The sequence below is a fragment of the Podarcis filfolensis genome (genome assembly GCF_964270895.1).
Source record: "Podarcis filfolensis genome assembly, chromosome: 6".
NCBI classification, from domain to species: Eukaryota; Metazoa; Chordata; class Lepidosauria; order Squamata; family Lacertidae; genus Podarcis; species Podarcis filfolensis.
This window is the reverse complement of record NC_139609.1, coordinates 54,096,957-54,112,643: the sequence shown is the minus strand read 5'-3', so window position 1 is coordinate 54,112,643 and position 15,687 is coordinate 54,096,957. Positions and strand designations below refer to the sequence as shown.

Sequence of the window (15,687 nt, the reverse complement as noted above, 5' to 3'; positions counted from 1 at the left end):
ACTTACAAGGGCCTAGTAGATGAATTTGTCATCTAATCATGTACTTAAACTACTGTGAAGTATAACAACTTAGGGCCTGATATATGGGTGTATATCCATTTTATAAAATATTGCAGCATGACCTCTCATTCATGGGGTTTGCAATTTCACAAACTATAATGGAATATAGATTATATAATAAAAAAAGGTTTACAAGAGACATTTTTGGAATTCGGAGTTTGAAAGATTGTGTCCAAGAGCTTGCCTCTCTTGCAGCTTGGTGCCACACAAACTTTGTGGTTTTGCTCTGTTGGACTTCTATTTCCTTATCTTCCACCCTGCTTAACTGTTCCTCAGGGAATAATTGGCAGAAGAAATAAATGTCTGAGAAGTCATGGTTACATCAGTTAAAATGAAAATGCAAGGTAATATCTTTTAATTGGATCAACTTATGTTTCTGAAGAGTCCACACACATTTCTGTATTATAGTGTGTGTAGCTGTGTAGAATGCCTCTAAGCTGTGGAAACAGGTCATCTGTTTTAAGGAAAATGTGATGTGCAAGTTGACACATGCAGAAGCATTCAATGTTGAAAAGGTTTACCCCTCTATGGTTTCCTGTGTGTTCCCCATCATTGTCAAGTGGACAGAAGGTTTCACTACTTAGCAGCAGCTTCAGCTGCTTTGATGCATAATAGTAGTAAATAATAGTACTTCTATAGCACCAAGTGCAGTTTGGTATGGTGTTTGAACAACACTGATTATGAAAGTGTATAAAGCAATGTATTTTTTTATTTGCTGTTAACTCTACTTCACTGTTGAGCAAGCTAGTGTAGTCCACTGAATAGTGAGCCAAACTTGGGACTCTGGAGTTTTTGCTCATTAGCTCTCATAAGTCCTTGTCTTTCAGCTTCAGATTCCCATCTGTAAAACGGGAATGTTGCTGCAACAACAAAACTCCCCTATCTATGAATGGTGAATCAGCTTGCATGCTTAAAGTGTGTTATTCACAAACTCTACAAATCCTTTGATTCATGCTTCCTGTTCGTTTTATTTTATAGTGCCATCTATTTTGAAAAACAAAGTCCATATCCTCGTTAGGTATCAGTGCAACAATCTTCTCTCTGCTGCAACAGAGCAAGGCTGTATTTAATTCAGATAAGAATCACTAGAATTCAAATGCAAAATGAGCTTTCATCCCTCAACCCAGCCCTGCACTTTTCAAATCCATCCAGATTCTGGTTCCCTTTTAAGCTTCATTCCCACATTCTCCTCCACCCTCCATTTAACATACCATGCAATTCTGCTTAATAGGTATGCAGAGATCCTGCTGCAGCATGTGAGGTTCTGCGGTTTGAGGTATCAATCCCAAAGCAAACATTAGAAGAGTAGTAGCACTGGATCTGTGGCATCTTCCTAAAGTCATACACAGGGCAGCAACATCATAAGAAATCAGCACTTCTTTCTGGGCTCCCTTCTTCCCCATCAATAATAATAATAACATTACTTGTACACTGCCCATCTGACTGGGTTGCCCCAACCACTGTGTCACATTTCATTTATTTTGCACTGGACACCAGCCACTAATGTAACTAACAAGGGTACAGTCACCGCCACATAACCAGCGTGGAGTAGTTAGCCTTATCAGGATCCTACTGCTCCCTAGAACTTTGCATAGACTTTGGTCCCCGCCCCCCCCCCCCGTGTGGCTTGCCCTGCAGTTTGGGGTGCCACTCCCTTCACCTGAATAAATCAAAGAGAGAAGCAAGATTACATGCATGAAAGTAATGTACTTTCAGATCAGTTCCTTTGGGGTGTATATTAAGGACCCAGCTGGGCAGAATGAGCAAGAAAGCTACCCAAAGGCAAACCAAGGGAGAGTGCCTTACCAGAATTTAAAGAAAATGAAGCAATATACACTACCATCCAAGAGGAGGAGGGGCTGCATGACCAACTGGTCCAGAGTCTAAAATTAACTAATGCCATCACTGCTTCAGATGAGCATCTGCATCCACACTGCAGAGCTCATCTAGACCTTACTGAACTGGCTGCGTGCATCTTTCAATGCAGCCATGAATGTCCATTCTCATCCAGGGCCACTAATTGTTTTGCAGGAATAGTAGCATGCAACCTAAGCCAGATCAGAGTTCAATATAGTTATTATCAGCAACTATGAAATGAAAACCACCTAGTTTGGAAATTAAATATTTGATAGTGATAAGAGAAAAGCAGCTTTTTCTTTCTCTCGCTCTTTCTTTCAAAAAGAAAGCACTTCACAGAAAAAGAATTGCAAGCAAAAGGCTCAGAGTTTGCTATTAATGTTTCTGGAAGACTGACTTGATTCTTCCTACCATAGCACAGTAATGGAAGGATGGTGTTCTGTACTTGTGGGGCTGGGAGGAAAGTTATGCTTACGCTAAAAGAGTACCTTTATTTTATCTCTCGGACTCCACTTCCCATTTGTAAAAAAGCAAACAGAAAATTAGAATAGCAATGTCAAAGCTAAAGAAGAAAACAATTTGTGAAGTAATATTTTGTCAAAGTCACAGCTATCTGGATTTCAATCTACATTAGTAGTTGTCAGGGTCATTACTAAATTGGCTTCAAAGTCTTTGCACCCTCAGGTGGTGCAATGGATCAGTGTGTCTGGCTATTAACCAAAAGGTTCCTGAATCGAGCCCATCTAGGGACAGCTGTGGGCAAGATTCCTGCATTGCAGAGGGTTGGACTAGACCCTCTGGGTACCAACTTACATTTCTATGATTCACCTGGCACTGTCTACTCCATGGGTAGGCAAACTAAGGCCCGGGGGCCGGATCTGGCCCAGTCGCCTTCTAAATCCAGCCCGCGGACGGTCCAGGAACCAGCATGTTTTTAAATGAGTAGAATGTGTGCTTTTATTTAAAATGCATCTCTGGGTTATTTGTGGGGCATAGGAATTTGTTCATTTATTATTATTTTTTTCAAAATATAGTCCGGCCCCCCACAAGGTCTGAGGAAAAGTGGACCGGCCCCCTGCTGAAAAAGTTTGCTGACCCCTGGTCTAAGGGCCACTCTAGAAAGTTTGGGGAGCTGGTTTTGCAAGTTTCAGGATGTTCCACTTTAGAGAGGGCAATTGTTGCTACTCAAATGGTTTAACCAAATATGTGAAAATATTTAAAGTCTAATAGTCCCAATCAGCTTATGTAGTGTTTGTATATTGGCCAAGCAAGTTGTCTTGTTCAAGCTGCAGAGAATCGGAAGTGGAGAGAATGCTGTTGCACTCAGGTCCTGTTTTGGGCTTCCCTTGAGCATCTGAGATGCTGTACTAGACAGGCCACACCACACTTTTATAAAACGTGGAGAGAGCATTCACACACACACACACACAAAATAAAAAAAATAACAGAATTATGGGGTTATGAATCTATAGATCTTAAGACGCTGGTCTGTGAAAGAGTGGCTTACAAATCACCCAGCAACAAGATGGGCAGTGGCTATAGATATGTGATTCTGAGCACTGCCATTTTCAAACAGAAATGCTGACAGAGTTTGCTTACAGTTCAGCAGTAGATTAAAAGCTGATGGTCTGATTCTAAGGCAGCAGAGGTCCAGTGGATTAATATGAGCTGTAGGAAGCAACAGAATACACAAGCCCCGAAACATTATTTCACATCGTCCAGTCATTTAAAGCTTTTCCATTGCACAACGCAGCCTCTAAGTGCTTCTGTGGCTTGGCAAATGTTCTATGGTGAGATTTCCAGCACATCTTCTTTCCAGTCCTCTCCTTCCTGCTCTTCATTGTCCAGCTGCTCAAATTCGCTAGACTTGTCAGGTTTTCTCTCTCCAGGAGTTTTCAGGAATCTGGAATTTTAAAGAAACAAACATGCACACTTTGAGCTAATCCATATTCCCATTTGGTTCTCAAGCCCACTTCCAACCCCACTCTTTAAGGAACAGTCATTGGGCCAAACAACACATTAAAGTGTCCCAGGAAATGAGATTAACTTAGCCATTTTGTAGAAAAATCAGTGGTTAGGGACCAGATCCAGAACATGCTTCCAATCCAGTTTAAGGACCAACAACAGCAGTCTTCTGAAAACTGCACAACACTCGTATGGGTCCCTAGTTTGGATTGGAGGCACACTGTAGGTCTGGGCCCCATAGCTGATTTTTCTGTAAAATAAAAATGGCCAGAGTAAGTATGCTTGCTTGAAGTCACATGCAACTTGGTCTGCATCTCAGCATCACATACAGGATTCCATGCTGACTAAGGGGCTCATCCTTTGGGTGAAGGTCCTTGGCTCAAACCCTGCTGTCTCAGAGTTTCTTGCCACCAAGGAAAAGTTCCATAACTGAGCAAAACAAATTTTCAAAAGGTTTCATACCTTTTAGCTGAGTAGATCTGCACTGTGGTGCACAACATCTCCCCGATGGACACAACCAAGTTGCCCCCATCATCCTGCTCCACTAGAGAGCAGAGCACTTTCTGTCCAGCAAACAATACCTACCCTGCTAACGTGCAGTTCTCTCGCAGTAACTCCCCAGTGAGCTCACTTTACAGGTTGAACTCTTACAGTGGTACCTCAGGTTAAGTAGTTAATTCGTTCCGGAGTTCTATTCTTAACCTGAAACTGTTCTTAACCTGAGGTACCACTTTAGCTAATGGGGCCTCCTGCTGCTACCGCGCTGCCGGAGCATGATTTCTGTTCTCATCCTGAAGCAAAGTTCTTAAGCTGAGGTAATATTTCTGGGTTAGCGGAGTCTGTAACCTGAAGCATATGTAACCTGAGGTACCACTGTATTTTCTTACCGGAATAAGAGTTTCTGCCCAGGTTCCTTTTTGATGATGTTGAGTTTATAGTAATGTCTCAAAGCTCTTGACATTTTCTCATACGTCATGTTCCTGCGGTTCTGTAAATTCAAAAGATTATGGGTTTTGTTCAACCGACAGTTGATTTCCTTTGACTGCAATAGGAATGGTTTAAGCTAGGTTAGCTAAAAAGCACCATAGGATCTTCATGCAGAATCGTAGTTCACTGGACTAGATGCTTGAACACTCAATTCCAAACATAATAAATTGCAACAGATGCTGTTTTAAACAGAGCTGAGCGACGAATGGTTCGAGCAACTTCATTTGAAAGTGTGAGTTAATAAGATTTTTTTAAAAAAACAGCTGCCTTAGTGGTACATCAGTAGTACATTTAGCCCAGTGATGTCTATTCCAATTGGCTGTGACTCATCATCGTACCAGGAGCAGCTCTTTCCTATTCCTGCAACCTGAGTCCTTTTAGCAACAGTTAAAACAGATTGCGCTTAGAATTTTACTGCTCTGCCACCAAGCTCCCTCTTGCAATCCCTCTTAGATTGTAGCTAAGAATTTAGAATAAAATAACCTGGTAAACCATGTTTACTGCTTGAACAGGACACCTACTGAGATCTTTAGACAGTGGACTTTATTTCAAGAAGAATAGTTGTTGATGGCAATGTGGAAACTCCAAGGCAGGGTGAAATAAATTTACCCACTTTTTTATCTAAGACAATCTTCCAACTTTTCCAGTAAAAAATTGGCCTGATCATTGTACCTAAATCAAGGGATCCCCTCATGAATAAGTACTCTAGGGGTACTTACCTGGGTATGGATCTGTCAGCTAGGAGCTCTTACCAACTAGCAGATCTGATATCCCCATATGCCTGCTCAAACAATGCACCCTAAAGGCAGCTTCAATAATAACATTTATACTGTACATTATTTTTATTAGTTGGGTTTTTAAACCTGGAAGTATCCCTTCTGTTCAGTTGTTTCACCCAAACAACTTTTATTAAAATAAAAATCTGCATCTACATAATTCCACATGAGAAGCTTACTGGGTACCTTGTGATTACCCCAGAGCCTGGCTAGTCCATTGGGGTCAACAACACGAAATATCTTGGCCTCTTTATCTTCCCATTTGATAAATGCTTCGTATCGGCTGTCACAGAGGAGCTGGTAGACGTAATCCCAAAGTAACCTGCAGTCTGTAGTGTAGCAGAAAAAGAGGGTTGTGGTTCAATCAGCTAGGATGACAAAAGTTAGCATCTTTACTGGGCAATTCTGTATCATCATTTAGGTGAGGGTGCACTTCCAAGCTACCACAAATAAGTGACCAATGATGTGAGGAAGAGCAGGGCTACCACGCTGCAATTTTGTGTCTGATAGCAGACCTCTCTTCCTCTCAGTGGGTGAAAAGTTCAGCATTTGCCCCTGTGCGGCCTGCAGCTAAGAGAGGAACTAACTGTTACCTCAGCAAAACACAGGTTCCCATAGCAGTGTTTGCTGAGGTAATCCCGGAGCAAAGAAAGCTTTTATAGGGGAGAAACAGCAAGCCAGTAGGATGTGTGCTTGACCTCTCCCACCAGTTATCCTCTGAAAATGTCCCCTGGCTGTGTTTCCCTTTGCTTAGCCTTCCAGTTTGAGAGCCTGGCCCTGAGGAGATATTCACAGTAAGCTTGAAAACAGGGCAAGGGAAGAGGATGAAGCCTTCCCCTCCACCAGCCTATTCTTCCTTGAAAGTGCTGCCTATCCACACACCCCTCCCATATTTCCCTTTGAAAGTGCTGCCTACTCCCCCCCCATATTTCAAAACTGTCTTGTGTTTTATTTGCGTATATTTTTGTAAACCTCTTTGGGAAACATTTTGTTTGAAACACAGTCTACAATTAAAAAAAACACCAAATAAAGCGCTTTGAGTTTGTAGAAAAGGTGCCACAGAAATTACAAATATAGTCTACTTTATGACAATGGAGCTAAGGAACACAGAAAATTCATGCTTACCAGCAATTTTACCACTGACTGGAGCTGGTGTCCCAGGAAACGAGCAAATAATATCTCCCCTGTAATTGATCCCCAAATTATGATCAGAGAGACTGATGGAGCCAGGGCTGTAGAAGATCTTGGTTGGAGATCTAGTCGTTTCTGTATGGCTTGGAAGACTTGTAGGAATGATCAACCTTTCTGTCGGGTGTGAATGGCCATCAGCTGAGAGACCATCTAACTTGCATCTCACGCCTGTGAGGAGATCAGGGCTTCATTCAGTATATTCCCAGTCACTTGAATACTATGAAATGAACTTATAACAAGAAGTAAGCCCAGGACCCAAAACAACTATGACAGACCAACTGGCTAAAGTTCTTTCCTAGCACTATGTATCTAGCATGGACTTTGGCACCTATGGGAAGAATCCCAAAGATTATCTCAGAAGAGAAGAAAACTGAAGGAAGCAGTTTATTTTATTTGGATCCAATATCCTGGCACCGTTGCACCAGGCTATCAGTCCTGTGGTTAGAGAGCTAAGCTTTTGAACTCTTAAGAACTGGTGTTTAAGTTTTTTGGTTTTCCTCCTTCCTCCCCATCTCTTTTTCTTTTTGTGCTGTGTCCCACTGACTGAGACCTTTATAACTGGAGCTATCAGGGGTTGTACTTGAACCTTCACTTTGCTGATCAGGTTTTCTAAGCCTTGCCCCCTCCCACCTTTAAGGTCTAGATTCTGCCTGCTAGCATGTGAGACTCCAAGATTTGAATCCACAGCTGCTGGAGTACCAGCCAAGGGTAATTGAATCCACAACTCCATAGCACTCACCTTCTGGAGCGCTCTGGGCCTGTGCGTGTTCTGCATCCCGAAGGGCAGAGTTAAAGAAAGGGCTAGAAATAAGGGCTCGCCTCTTGGTCTTAATATATTGGAGCAATTCATACAAAACATCTCCTGTGGGAAAAGAAATTGAGAAAGACCAATCCCACGTTATGCATATCCCCCCCAAAATAACATTAATGGCAGTTTTGGGGTATATGTTGTGAAAGCCTAAGCACCATTTTCATAGAATCGTAGAGTTGGAAGGGACCCTGAGGGTCATCTAGTCCAACCCCCTGCAATGCAGGAATCTCAACTAAAGCATCCCTGACAGATGACCATCCAACTAAAATCCTCCAAGGAAGAAGAGTCCACATTTGGTGACTCAAAAGACATCCTGGTAAGTCAGTAATTTCCATCTTGCTTTGTGAGCCAGAAACCCAGTTTACTGAGTACCTGAGAAACAGAGATCCACCGTTAAACTCAACCAAGTATTTGACCTATTCAAAATGATTTTACTCCTGCCCTTGGGTGTTGTCACCTTTTGAGTGCAAAGGCTTTGCACATTATTTCCACGCGTTCCCTTTAGTGTTGTAACTACATCCAAGCCTTTCTAATTCTCTTTGCCTGTAAGAAATCCTTCATTTCCCTTGAGTTATTAAGGGGAAACATTTCTAACCTGAGTTAGGAGCCCGCAATCTGAAATCTTCCTTGGTGAGAATACACAGGGCTTTCCCGTTCATTTCAAACTTGCTTTCGTCTGTTTCCCTGAGTGAATATTCTTTCTCAGCCCATCTCAGCCAATGACTCACATCATCTTTGCTCCACAGAGAGGGTTGGATTCCTGCAACCAAAGGAGACTGATATTTAAATTAAAAGAACAAGGCAATGATCCCCTCCCCCCTGCCAACCAGCTTCTGAGATTTCCCCACGTAGTTCTTATACATTTTCAAGTCTATATTCACAGCCATGTGGACTAGGAAATTGCTTTTTAGAAAACGAAGGGTGAGGTCCTTAGGATGCTGAATTGTGCATCAAATAATCAATTCTGCAGTCTCGTAGTGTAAAGTATCATATCAAAATACACAACCCTGAGCCAGGCTGGCTACAGACATGCACTTAAATAGGCTTTCTATTTCCTGCATCTCTAAAACTGAATATAAAGTTCATTAGAGTGTATATCTCATTTAACAATAGTTCCCCTTCTGCTTTCTCTCTCATTCACATCAGAAGGCGTTCTTACGATCACTTTGCCTTAATAGGCAAAGAAGACAGATGTCGTGTATAAAGAAAAGGTGGGTTGGAAGCCACTGAATGCTGGTTTGGCCATCATGCTTGTCCATCCACTCCTCACTCCCCAAGCTTTTTCCTGTTTCAGACTGAAAAGCTGCAAAATTCCAGAACTGTTTTTTCCCCCACCCCAGCAGAAGAAAAGTTGCTTTTGCACAGAAAATGTTGAGAGTGCTTTCAGATCTACCCCTCCACTCTTAAAATGTTACATCTGTTTTCATTTACACTAGGAGTGCTTTAATAATGTGGCAGGCAGTAGGTGTGTTTGACGAGTGCATCACCTGACCCAGGTCTGCTCCATAAAAATATTTGTACATATGAGAAGTGATGATCAGAAGCGAGTGTCATTGCTTATGCAGCCAAAAATGAAACTATCCATCTGCAAAAGGGAGATATCAGGAGGCTTGGGGGGAACTCAAGATTTGCAGAAGTACAAACTTCACAGGGGAAATCCTGTGAGGGATGCCCTTCCCCAAAAAAGAAGTTCACGCTCACTGGCCAATGAGTGTGGTCTGTCTGTTATGGGGGGACAGAAGAGTGGATGAGAGAGGTAATGAAAGAGTATCCAAACAGGAGCACTTCACACTGCAACATTTTGCTGCAGGGCTTGCTTTTTTTAAAATTGTATTGATCACTACTCCCTTACATCATGACCCTTCTACTCACTGAGGCAGCCTGGTAATGTGCAGATTTGTCCCTCGTAGAGTAAGGATGGAACAGATGTGGGCTGGAATTGCAGGGGCAAAGCAGATGTTGCCACGGGACCTGAAGAACTAGTTGCCACTTCACCCTTTAGAAAGGAGAAACATACCGAAGATGGGGAGAACAAACTGGATTCCCTATGTTTGAGTCATGCCCCGCTGCAACATTTATATCACTCTGTGCTATACAGAAGCAAGTGGAACCTGTTCTGATGGCATCTTGACGATGAGAGCAGTGTAGAAGGACGTTTGTTGGATGATGGACAGGGCCATGCACTTGAGCCAGGGGGCGGCAAGGCTTACCGGCCATAGGCCGAATCACTCCCACGGAGATCATCCGTAGACCGGGCTGGCACAGTGCGACACCAGAAATCGTGCCTGCACGTTTGCGGCGCCAGAAATAGCCGGAAATTGTGCCTGCGCAGAAGCAATTTCCAGTGTCTGGGCATGCATAGATGCGATTTTTGGTATCCACGCATACGCAGATACGATTTCCAACACTGCTTGGAGAGTCTCCACGCCGCACTGGTTTAGCGCAGCGGGCAGGGGACTCACCGAGCAGGCGGCTCAGTTCAGGGGCAGCTTGTGGGCCAGTAAAACGGTCTTCGTGGGCCGCATCTGGCCCATGGGCCATATGTTGCCGACCTCTGACTTAAGCCATGCAGCTCACTGGGTGATCTTGGGCTGCTTACTGTATCCAAGCCTACTCCACATCCTTGATTTGTTGCACAGATAAAATGACATAACCCCACAAATACTACCTTGATCCCCTCAGAGGGAGGGTGAGATAAAAATGGATAGCACGGCTTTATGAATAGCAATGGTGATTGTATTATAATCTGCTGCCATTCGATCATGATACAGTACAGGAAAGGCTGATGAGGAGTAACTCATATCACATGGCACACATATTATTATTTTTTAACCCACTGTTTTGTGCAAATCTGCTATATATCAAAAAACTTGCATCTAAAAATAAAAATAATAAAACGGTGAGTGCATAGGCAAACCAATACCTGCAGGCATGCTCATAATGGACTTCAAGTTTGAAGAACTCAGGAAGGGCAAGCTATTGGCATGGCTGGGAAGGACAAACATTTTTTAAAGAAAACAACTGTTTTGTGCAAGTCTGATATATCAGAAAACTTGAATCTCAAAAGGAGGCACACACAGGTAAACTGTGATGGCCTGGGAATCTGATTCAGAGGCTGAACCGGAGGGATCCCAGCCTGCACAGGAGTCCCCGCCTCCAGGGCCGGCTGAGCTGGGGCAGGGCATTGAATCTGAAGCGCCTGCACCTGTGCCGGATCCTCAGGAGCAAGCACCAGGTGAATCCACTCTGGCTCCGGAGGTGAATGAGGACACATTGCCTACAGGTGCGCCTCTCCCAGCCCTGTCAGGGGAAGGTGAGTCTCCCCCTGGGTCCAGTAACCCTTCAGCCTCTCCTGAGCTGCAGAGGCTCAGGGCAGAGATGCGGAGGGAACTGGTTTCTCCCAGGAGGAGTGCTCGCCTTAAGGCCAGGAGAGGCGGGTCACCTGGGGGCCGGGGCCACCCCTGGCCTCAGAGAAGATAAAGGCCAGCCAGCCCGGTCCCAGGTTGCGGGAGCAACGTCGTTGAAGACCTGTTTCGGCCAGCACCCAGACCTGTTATTCCAGAGTTCCCGTCCTTGCCCGGCTCCTCGCTTTGGACCCTGCTTGGCCCTTGGAGGACAGTCTACAGACCCTCGACCCAGGTCCCTGACCACGCCTCACGGTAACCTCCCCCCGGGACCAGCACATAAACAAATACAGTACCTGCCCACAACAAACCTTGGATTTCCAGAACTCAAGGAGGGTGGGGAAATAGTGACTGGGGGGAGAGGACAACAGCACACCATGCAAATACATCCCATCAAACGCTATCTACTGATGTTGATGGGAAACCTTGGACAGAAATCAGCTTAAAGAGTTCATATGTGGCTGAAAGTGCACAAAACCCCACGGGGGGGCGGATCAGATCTGGGGGACCCATGTGTGTATTAACACTCTGGTATGTACACAGCCATCATTGGCAGCAATTCACCAAATTTCAAGCACAGAAGGGATGTTTCTGTCAGTGCAATTTCTAGGCAAGACTTACATCTGAAGAAGAAATTTGTTTCATTTTTGAGTTGAGTTATCTTCTTCTCAACTCAAAAAAAAAATAAAATCTGTTTAGAGACTACAGCACTGCTGTCACAATCGCTATATGTCTCTTAATCCAGACATTGAAACCATAGCCCTCATCAATAATAGTTGCCATGCATAGGATACATCTGTGCAAAGTGTTTTTCATGTGGCTTTGAGCAAGGGAATTTCTTTCAGGCTATATATAAACCATATATTTAAAGTCCACCTCCCCCAAAAAACAGAGAATACTAAGCACTTTAGTTTGTATGAGGTGCTACTAGGGGTGAACTACAGTTCCCAGGATTCAGGTGTGCGTGTTTTAAATATATGGCGTATACACACAGCTTCAGTTTTCACCTTTTGTGAAATGGGAATAATAGATACCAGGGTGGTTGTAGAGGGAAATGCAATATAAATACGGTAAATGCAAAGCACTTTGTAATTTAAGGCAATTATTCAGACAAAATTAAGGAAGTTTAGGTCTCATTGATTTTGATGGAAGAGAGTGAAGCTTATGAGTGACTCCATCTTTGAAATAAACAGGATCTATGCTCTGGTTTCACCAGAAGTGGCTTAGTCATGCTGGCCACATGACCTGGAAAAACTGTCGGCTCCCTCAACCAGTAAAGTGAGATGAGCGCCGCAACCCCACAGTCATCTGCGAATGGACTTAACTGTCAGGGGTCCTTTACCTTTTTTAAAAAAAGCTAACTTGAGGCTGATATGTCAGATGCTATAGCTATTTTTAAGCCGTATTTCATGCTAATTAAACTATGTCTCTATGGATTTATTAAGTCTTTACTATATCAGTATTTGAAACTTAAGTCTCAAATCCCCAAATACTTGTGTATTCTCACTGCCACTAAGAAGTCTGTTCTGAATAGACTGAAGTCTATGTGTCTTTAAAAATGGCCTGAACACGCATAGACTGGCTTGTTAGCTGTTTTAATTAGCAAAGCAGTAGTTGTATTATTTGGTTGTTATCTTCCTCCCCCCCCCCAAAAAAAAAAATCAGCAGCACCTTATTGTGTATTCTTGATACATTGCTTATTGAACAAGCTTTTGTGAACTGAAGTGTATTATCCATCTAATTAAGTGTTTAAAAAGTACAATACATTTGCTAAGTCTTGAAGGTGCCACAAAACAATTTGCTGTTATAGTTAGCCTTAACCACACTTAAGGCACTCTTTACACAACAGTTTAAAAAGTGTTTCAGATTCAAACACCCAGTGAAAATAAAACTGAAAGATACCCACCCATTTTTACACTTCACTTCTAAACTATTTTAAAAAAACTGAATAAAATAGAGAAATGTAGAGGAGGAAATTAAATAATGATCCAAATTAATCATTGTTCAGGCATGGCAGCAGCAATGATTAACCAAAAACAAACACACTCCCCCCCTTGCTACAGAATATTAATCAGACTGTCCAGCTAACACTTTATTTCTCCATTTGTGGCAATACATCCTCAAGAACAAGCTCGAGTTGCTCTTTACTTTCCCCATATATGAAACTCAAATGTACAAACTTCACTGCCTAAGAATAAATGCTGGGTTTAAAAAATGATCTCTTCCTCTTCCAGCCTAGTCACAACATTCACAAATGACATATTCCAGCCCAAAATTGTCTTTGTCACTTGGTGAAAACAATCGAAAAGCTTTAGCCTGTCAGCCAAGGAAAAGAGAAAAGAAAGTGTTTAAGTTTCAACACACATTTTTGTTTTGTTTTTTAAGTTGATTATACCCCTCCCTGGCCCTCCAATTTTCTCCTCCAGAATGCTTCTCCTTCTAGAACATTAGCTTATTTTCCTTCCCTCTTGTGAAATAAACTGGGAAGGGGAGGGGGGGAATTCCAGAGTTTCTCCAGCCTGAAATAAGCCAATTAACAAAAACAACTCAGAAAACTTTATGTGAGGACTTGGGGAGCTGAAACTGTCCACGAGGAACGTGGGAAGTGGGAGGGTCTCAGGTACATACAACCTGAGGCTCGGGACGCGAAGAGGGATGGGGACCACGTGTGTGATGAACTTGGGATGCGCGTTAAGAGAGAGAGGAGAGAAAGAAAACGGAGTTGGCGCCGGAGACTGGACACAGAGGACTGAAAGTGGAGGGGGGGGAGGTACAGGGGGTCCGGTGAGTGCAGAGCGGGTGTCCCACGGTCTCCCAGCATCTCTTACTTACCTGCATTACAGGTGGGAAGTGGAAGGTGGAGCCGCTGCTCCGGGAGCTGGGGCGCTCGGGGTGCAAAGCAAGTCTTCTGCCCCTTGATCCTCGCCGCCCTCTCCCTCCCTCCCTCTCTCTCCCTCCCTGCTTGGCAAGCAAAGGCAGGAGATCGCGGTCTCCGATTACTGCACTACCCTTCCGGGAAACGAAAACGAAAGAAGCCGGATCCGAAGGTTGCTGGAGTTCAGTCCGCAGAGCACCCCCAGCCGCTTGTGCGCCGGCTGGTCCCGCCTCGTTGCGCGCAGCCAGTGGCGAGGAAGAGGGTTTCTGAAAGAAGTGCGCTTAAAGGACAAACAGGAGCGTTGCTTTCCTGGAAGGAAAAGTCCCGCGGCGCCTTCAAGGCTAACATAGCATAGCGTTCCGAGGGACGGATTAACGCTTATGCACCCCCCCCCAAAAAAACACCACTCAGCAGAGCTGCTGCCACGATGCAGTCGTTAGTTGGAGAAGGCAGATCCATCAGTTTCACTGTGCAATGGACGAAACCTGTAGAACCAGAAGTTGGGTGGCCATCGGTCTTGGATGTCTTAGTTGAGATTCCTGCATTGCAGGGGGTTGGACAAGATAACTCTTGGAGTACCTTCAGGGCCGGATTTAGGTTTGATGAGGCCCTAATCTACTGAAGGTAATGGGGCCCTTTATATGTCCAGCTGTCCTTTAAGCTGTTTTTGTTATTGAACATATGCTATATATATGGTAATTTATGGACCTATCAGGTATCTAACGCCATTGGCACATGTAGCCATGCAACCAGTCCATGCAGAATGTAGGCACCCTATATATAGAAATGAGCAAACCAGTGATGTTTTAGGGAGCAGGCTAGCAGGTGGGGCCCATTATTTACATCATAGGAGCCTACACAACACAAAACTGTTACACTATGTAGGTTTTATTTTATTTGTTTTTTATCTTATATTTTGGAAATGTACATCCAGTTTTTCCCCCTTTAAATTTTGTTGCCCCCCCCCAAGAGAGTGGGGCCCTAAGTTATAGCTTGTTTAGCTTATACAGTGGTACCTCGGGTTAAGAACTTAATTCATTCTGAAGGTCCGTTCTTAACCTGAAACTGTTCTTAACCTGAGGTACCACTTTAGCTAATGGGGCTTCCCGCTGCCGTCACGCCGCTGAAGCACGATTTCTGTTCTCATCCTGAAGCAAAGTTCTTAACCCGAGGTACTATTTCTGGGTTAGTGGAGTCTGTAACCCGAGGTACCACTGTATGTAAATCCAGCACTGGACTGTACCTTCCAACTCTGTGATTCTATGAAAATGGTGCTCAGGTTTTCACAACATATACCCCAAAACTGTCATGAATGCTATGGGGGGGGTATCCAAGTCTACGATTCTTTGCTTCTATGAAACCTAAAGGAGAGTGCTGTACCTACTAGGGAAGGTTTAAAATATGAATTTTAAAACTCTGGAAAGTACATAAGGCAATCTTTAACCGCCAGATTTGTGTAACTCTTAATCCATGGTCGTGACCATGGCTTAGAAGTCGGCTGTTTCCAACTCCTCAGAGTTACACTAAGTTAAATATATTGAGTTCAAAGGGGCTTACTCTGAGGTAAATATGTAGGCAGCAATCTTTACCTATTTACCTGGGAGTAAGCCCCATTTAGTTTAATATGGCTTGATTATGAGCAAACATAAGAGTGCTCGATCAGGCCAGGGGGGTCCATCTAGTTCTCACCATGCCCAGCCAGGTACCCTTGGAAAGCCCACAAGCACGATCTGAGTGCGAGAGCGCTCTCCCATCCTGCAG

The 15,687-nt window shown here is 43.8% G+C and overlaps 1 protein-coding gene across 4 annotated transcripts; it reads right to left on the bottom strand.

Moving 5' to 3' along the window:
* Positions 1–1,003: 1,003 nt before the first annotated feature.
* On the bottom strand, positions 1,004–14,163 carry ETV7 (ETS variant transcription factor 7). Of its 4 annotated transcripts, none has more exons than XR_014549451.1 (9): positions 13,884–14,159; positions 9,520–9,643; positions 8,243–8,407; positions 7,576–7,698; positions 6,771–7,004; positions 5,832–5,974; positions 4,770–4,870; positions 3,051–3,820; positions 1,004–2,795 (listed from the first exon to the last, which is right to left on the bottom strand). XR_014549451.1 is itself a non-coding variant. In XM_083619685.1 (8 exons), the coding sequence occupies exons 1-8, from the start codon at positions 13,887–13,889 to the stop codon at positions 3,703–3,705; spliced, it is 1,014 nt and encodes a 337-aa protein (XP_083475811.1). In that variant the 5' UTR covers positions 13,890–14,159; the 3' UTR covers positions 1,004–3,702. The 4 variants fall into 4 exon arrangements, 2 of the variants coding, with proteins under 2 accessions (XP_083475811.1, XP_083475812.1); XR_014549452.1 differs by having other exon boundaries at positions 1,004–2,775; XM_083619685.1 differs by having other exon boundaries at positions 1,004–3,820.
* Between the last annotated feature and the right edge of the window lie 1,524 nt (positions 14,164–15,687).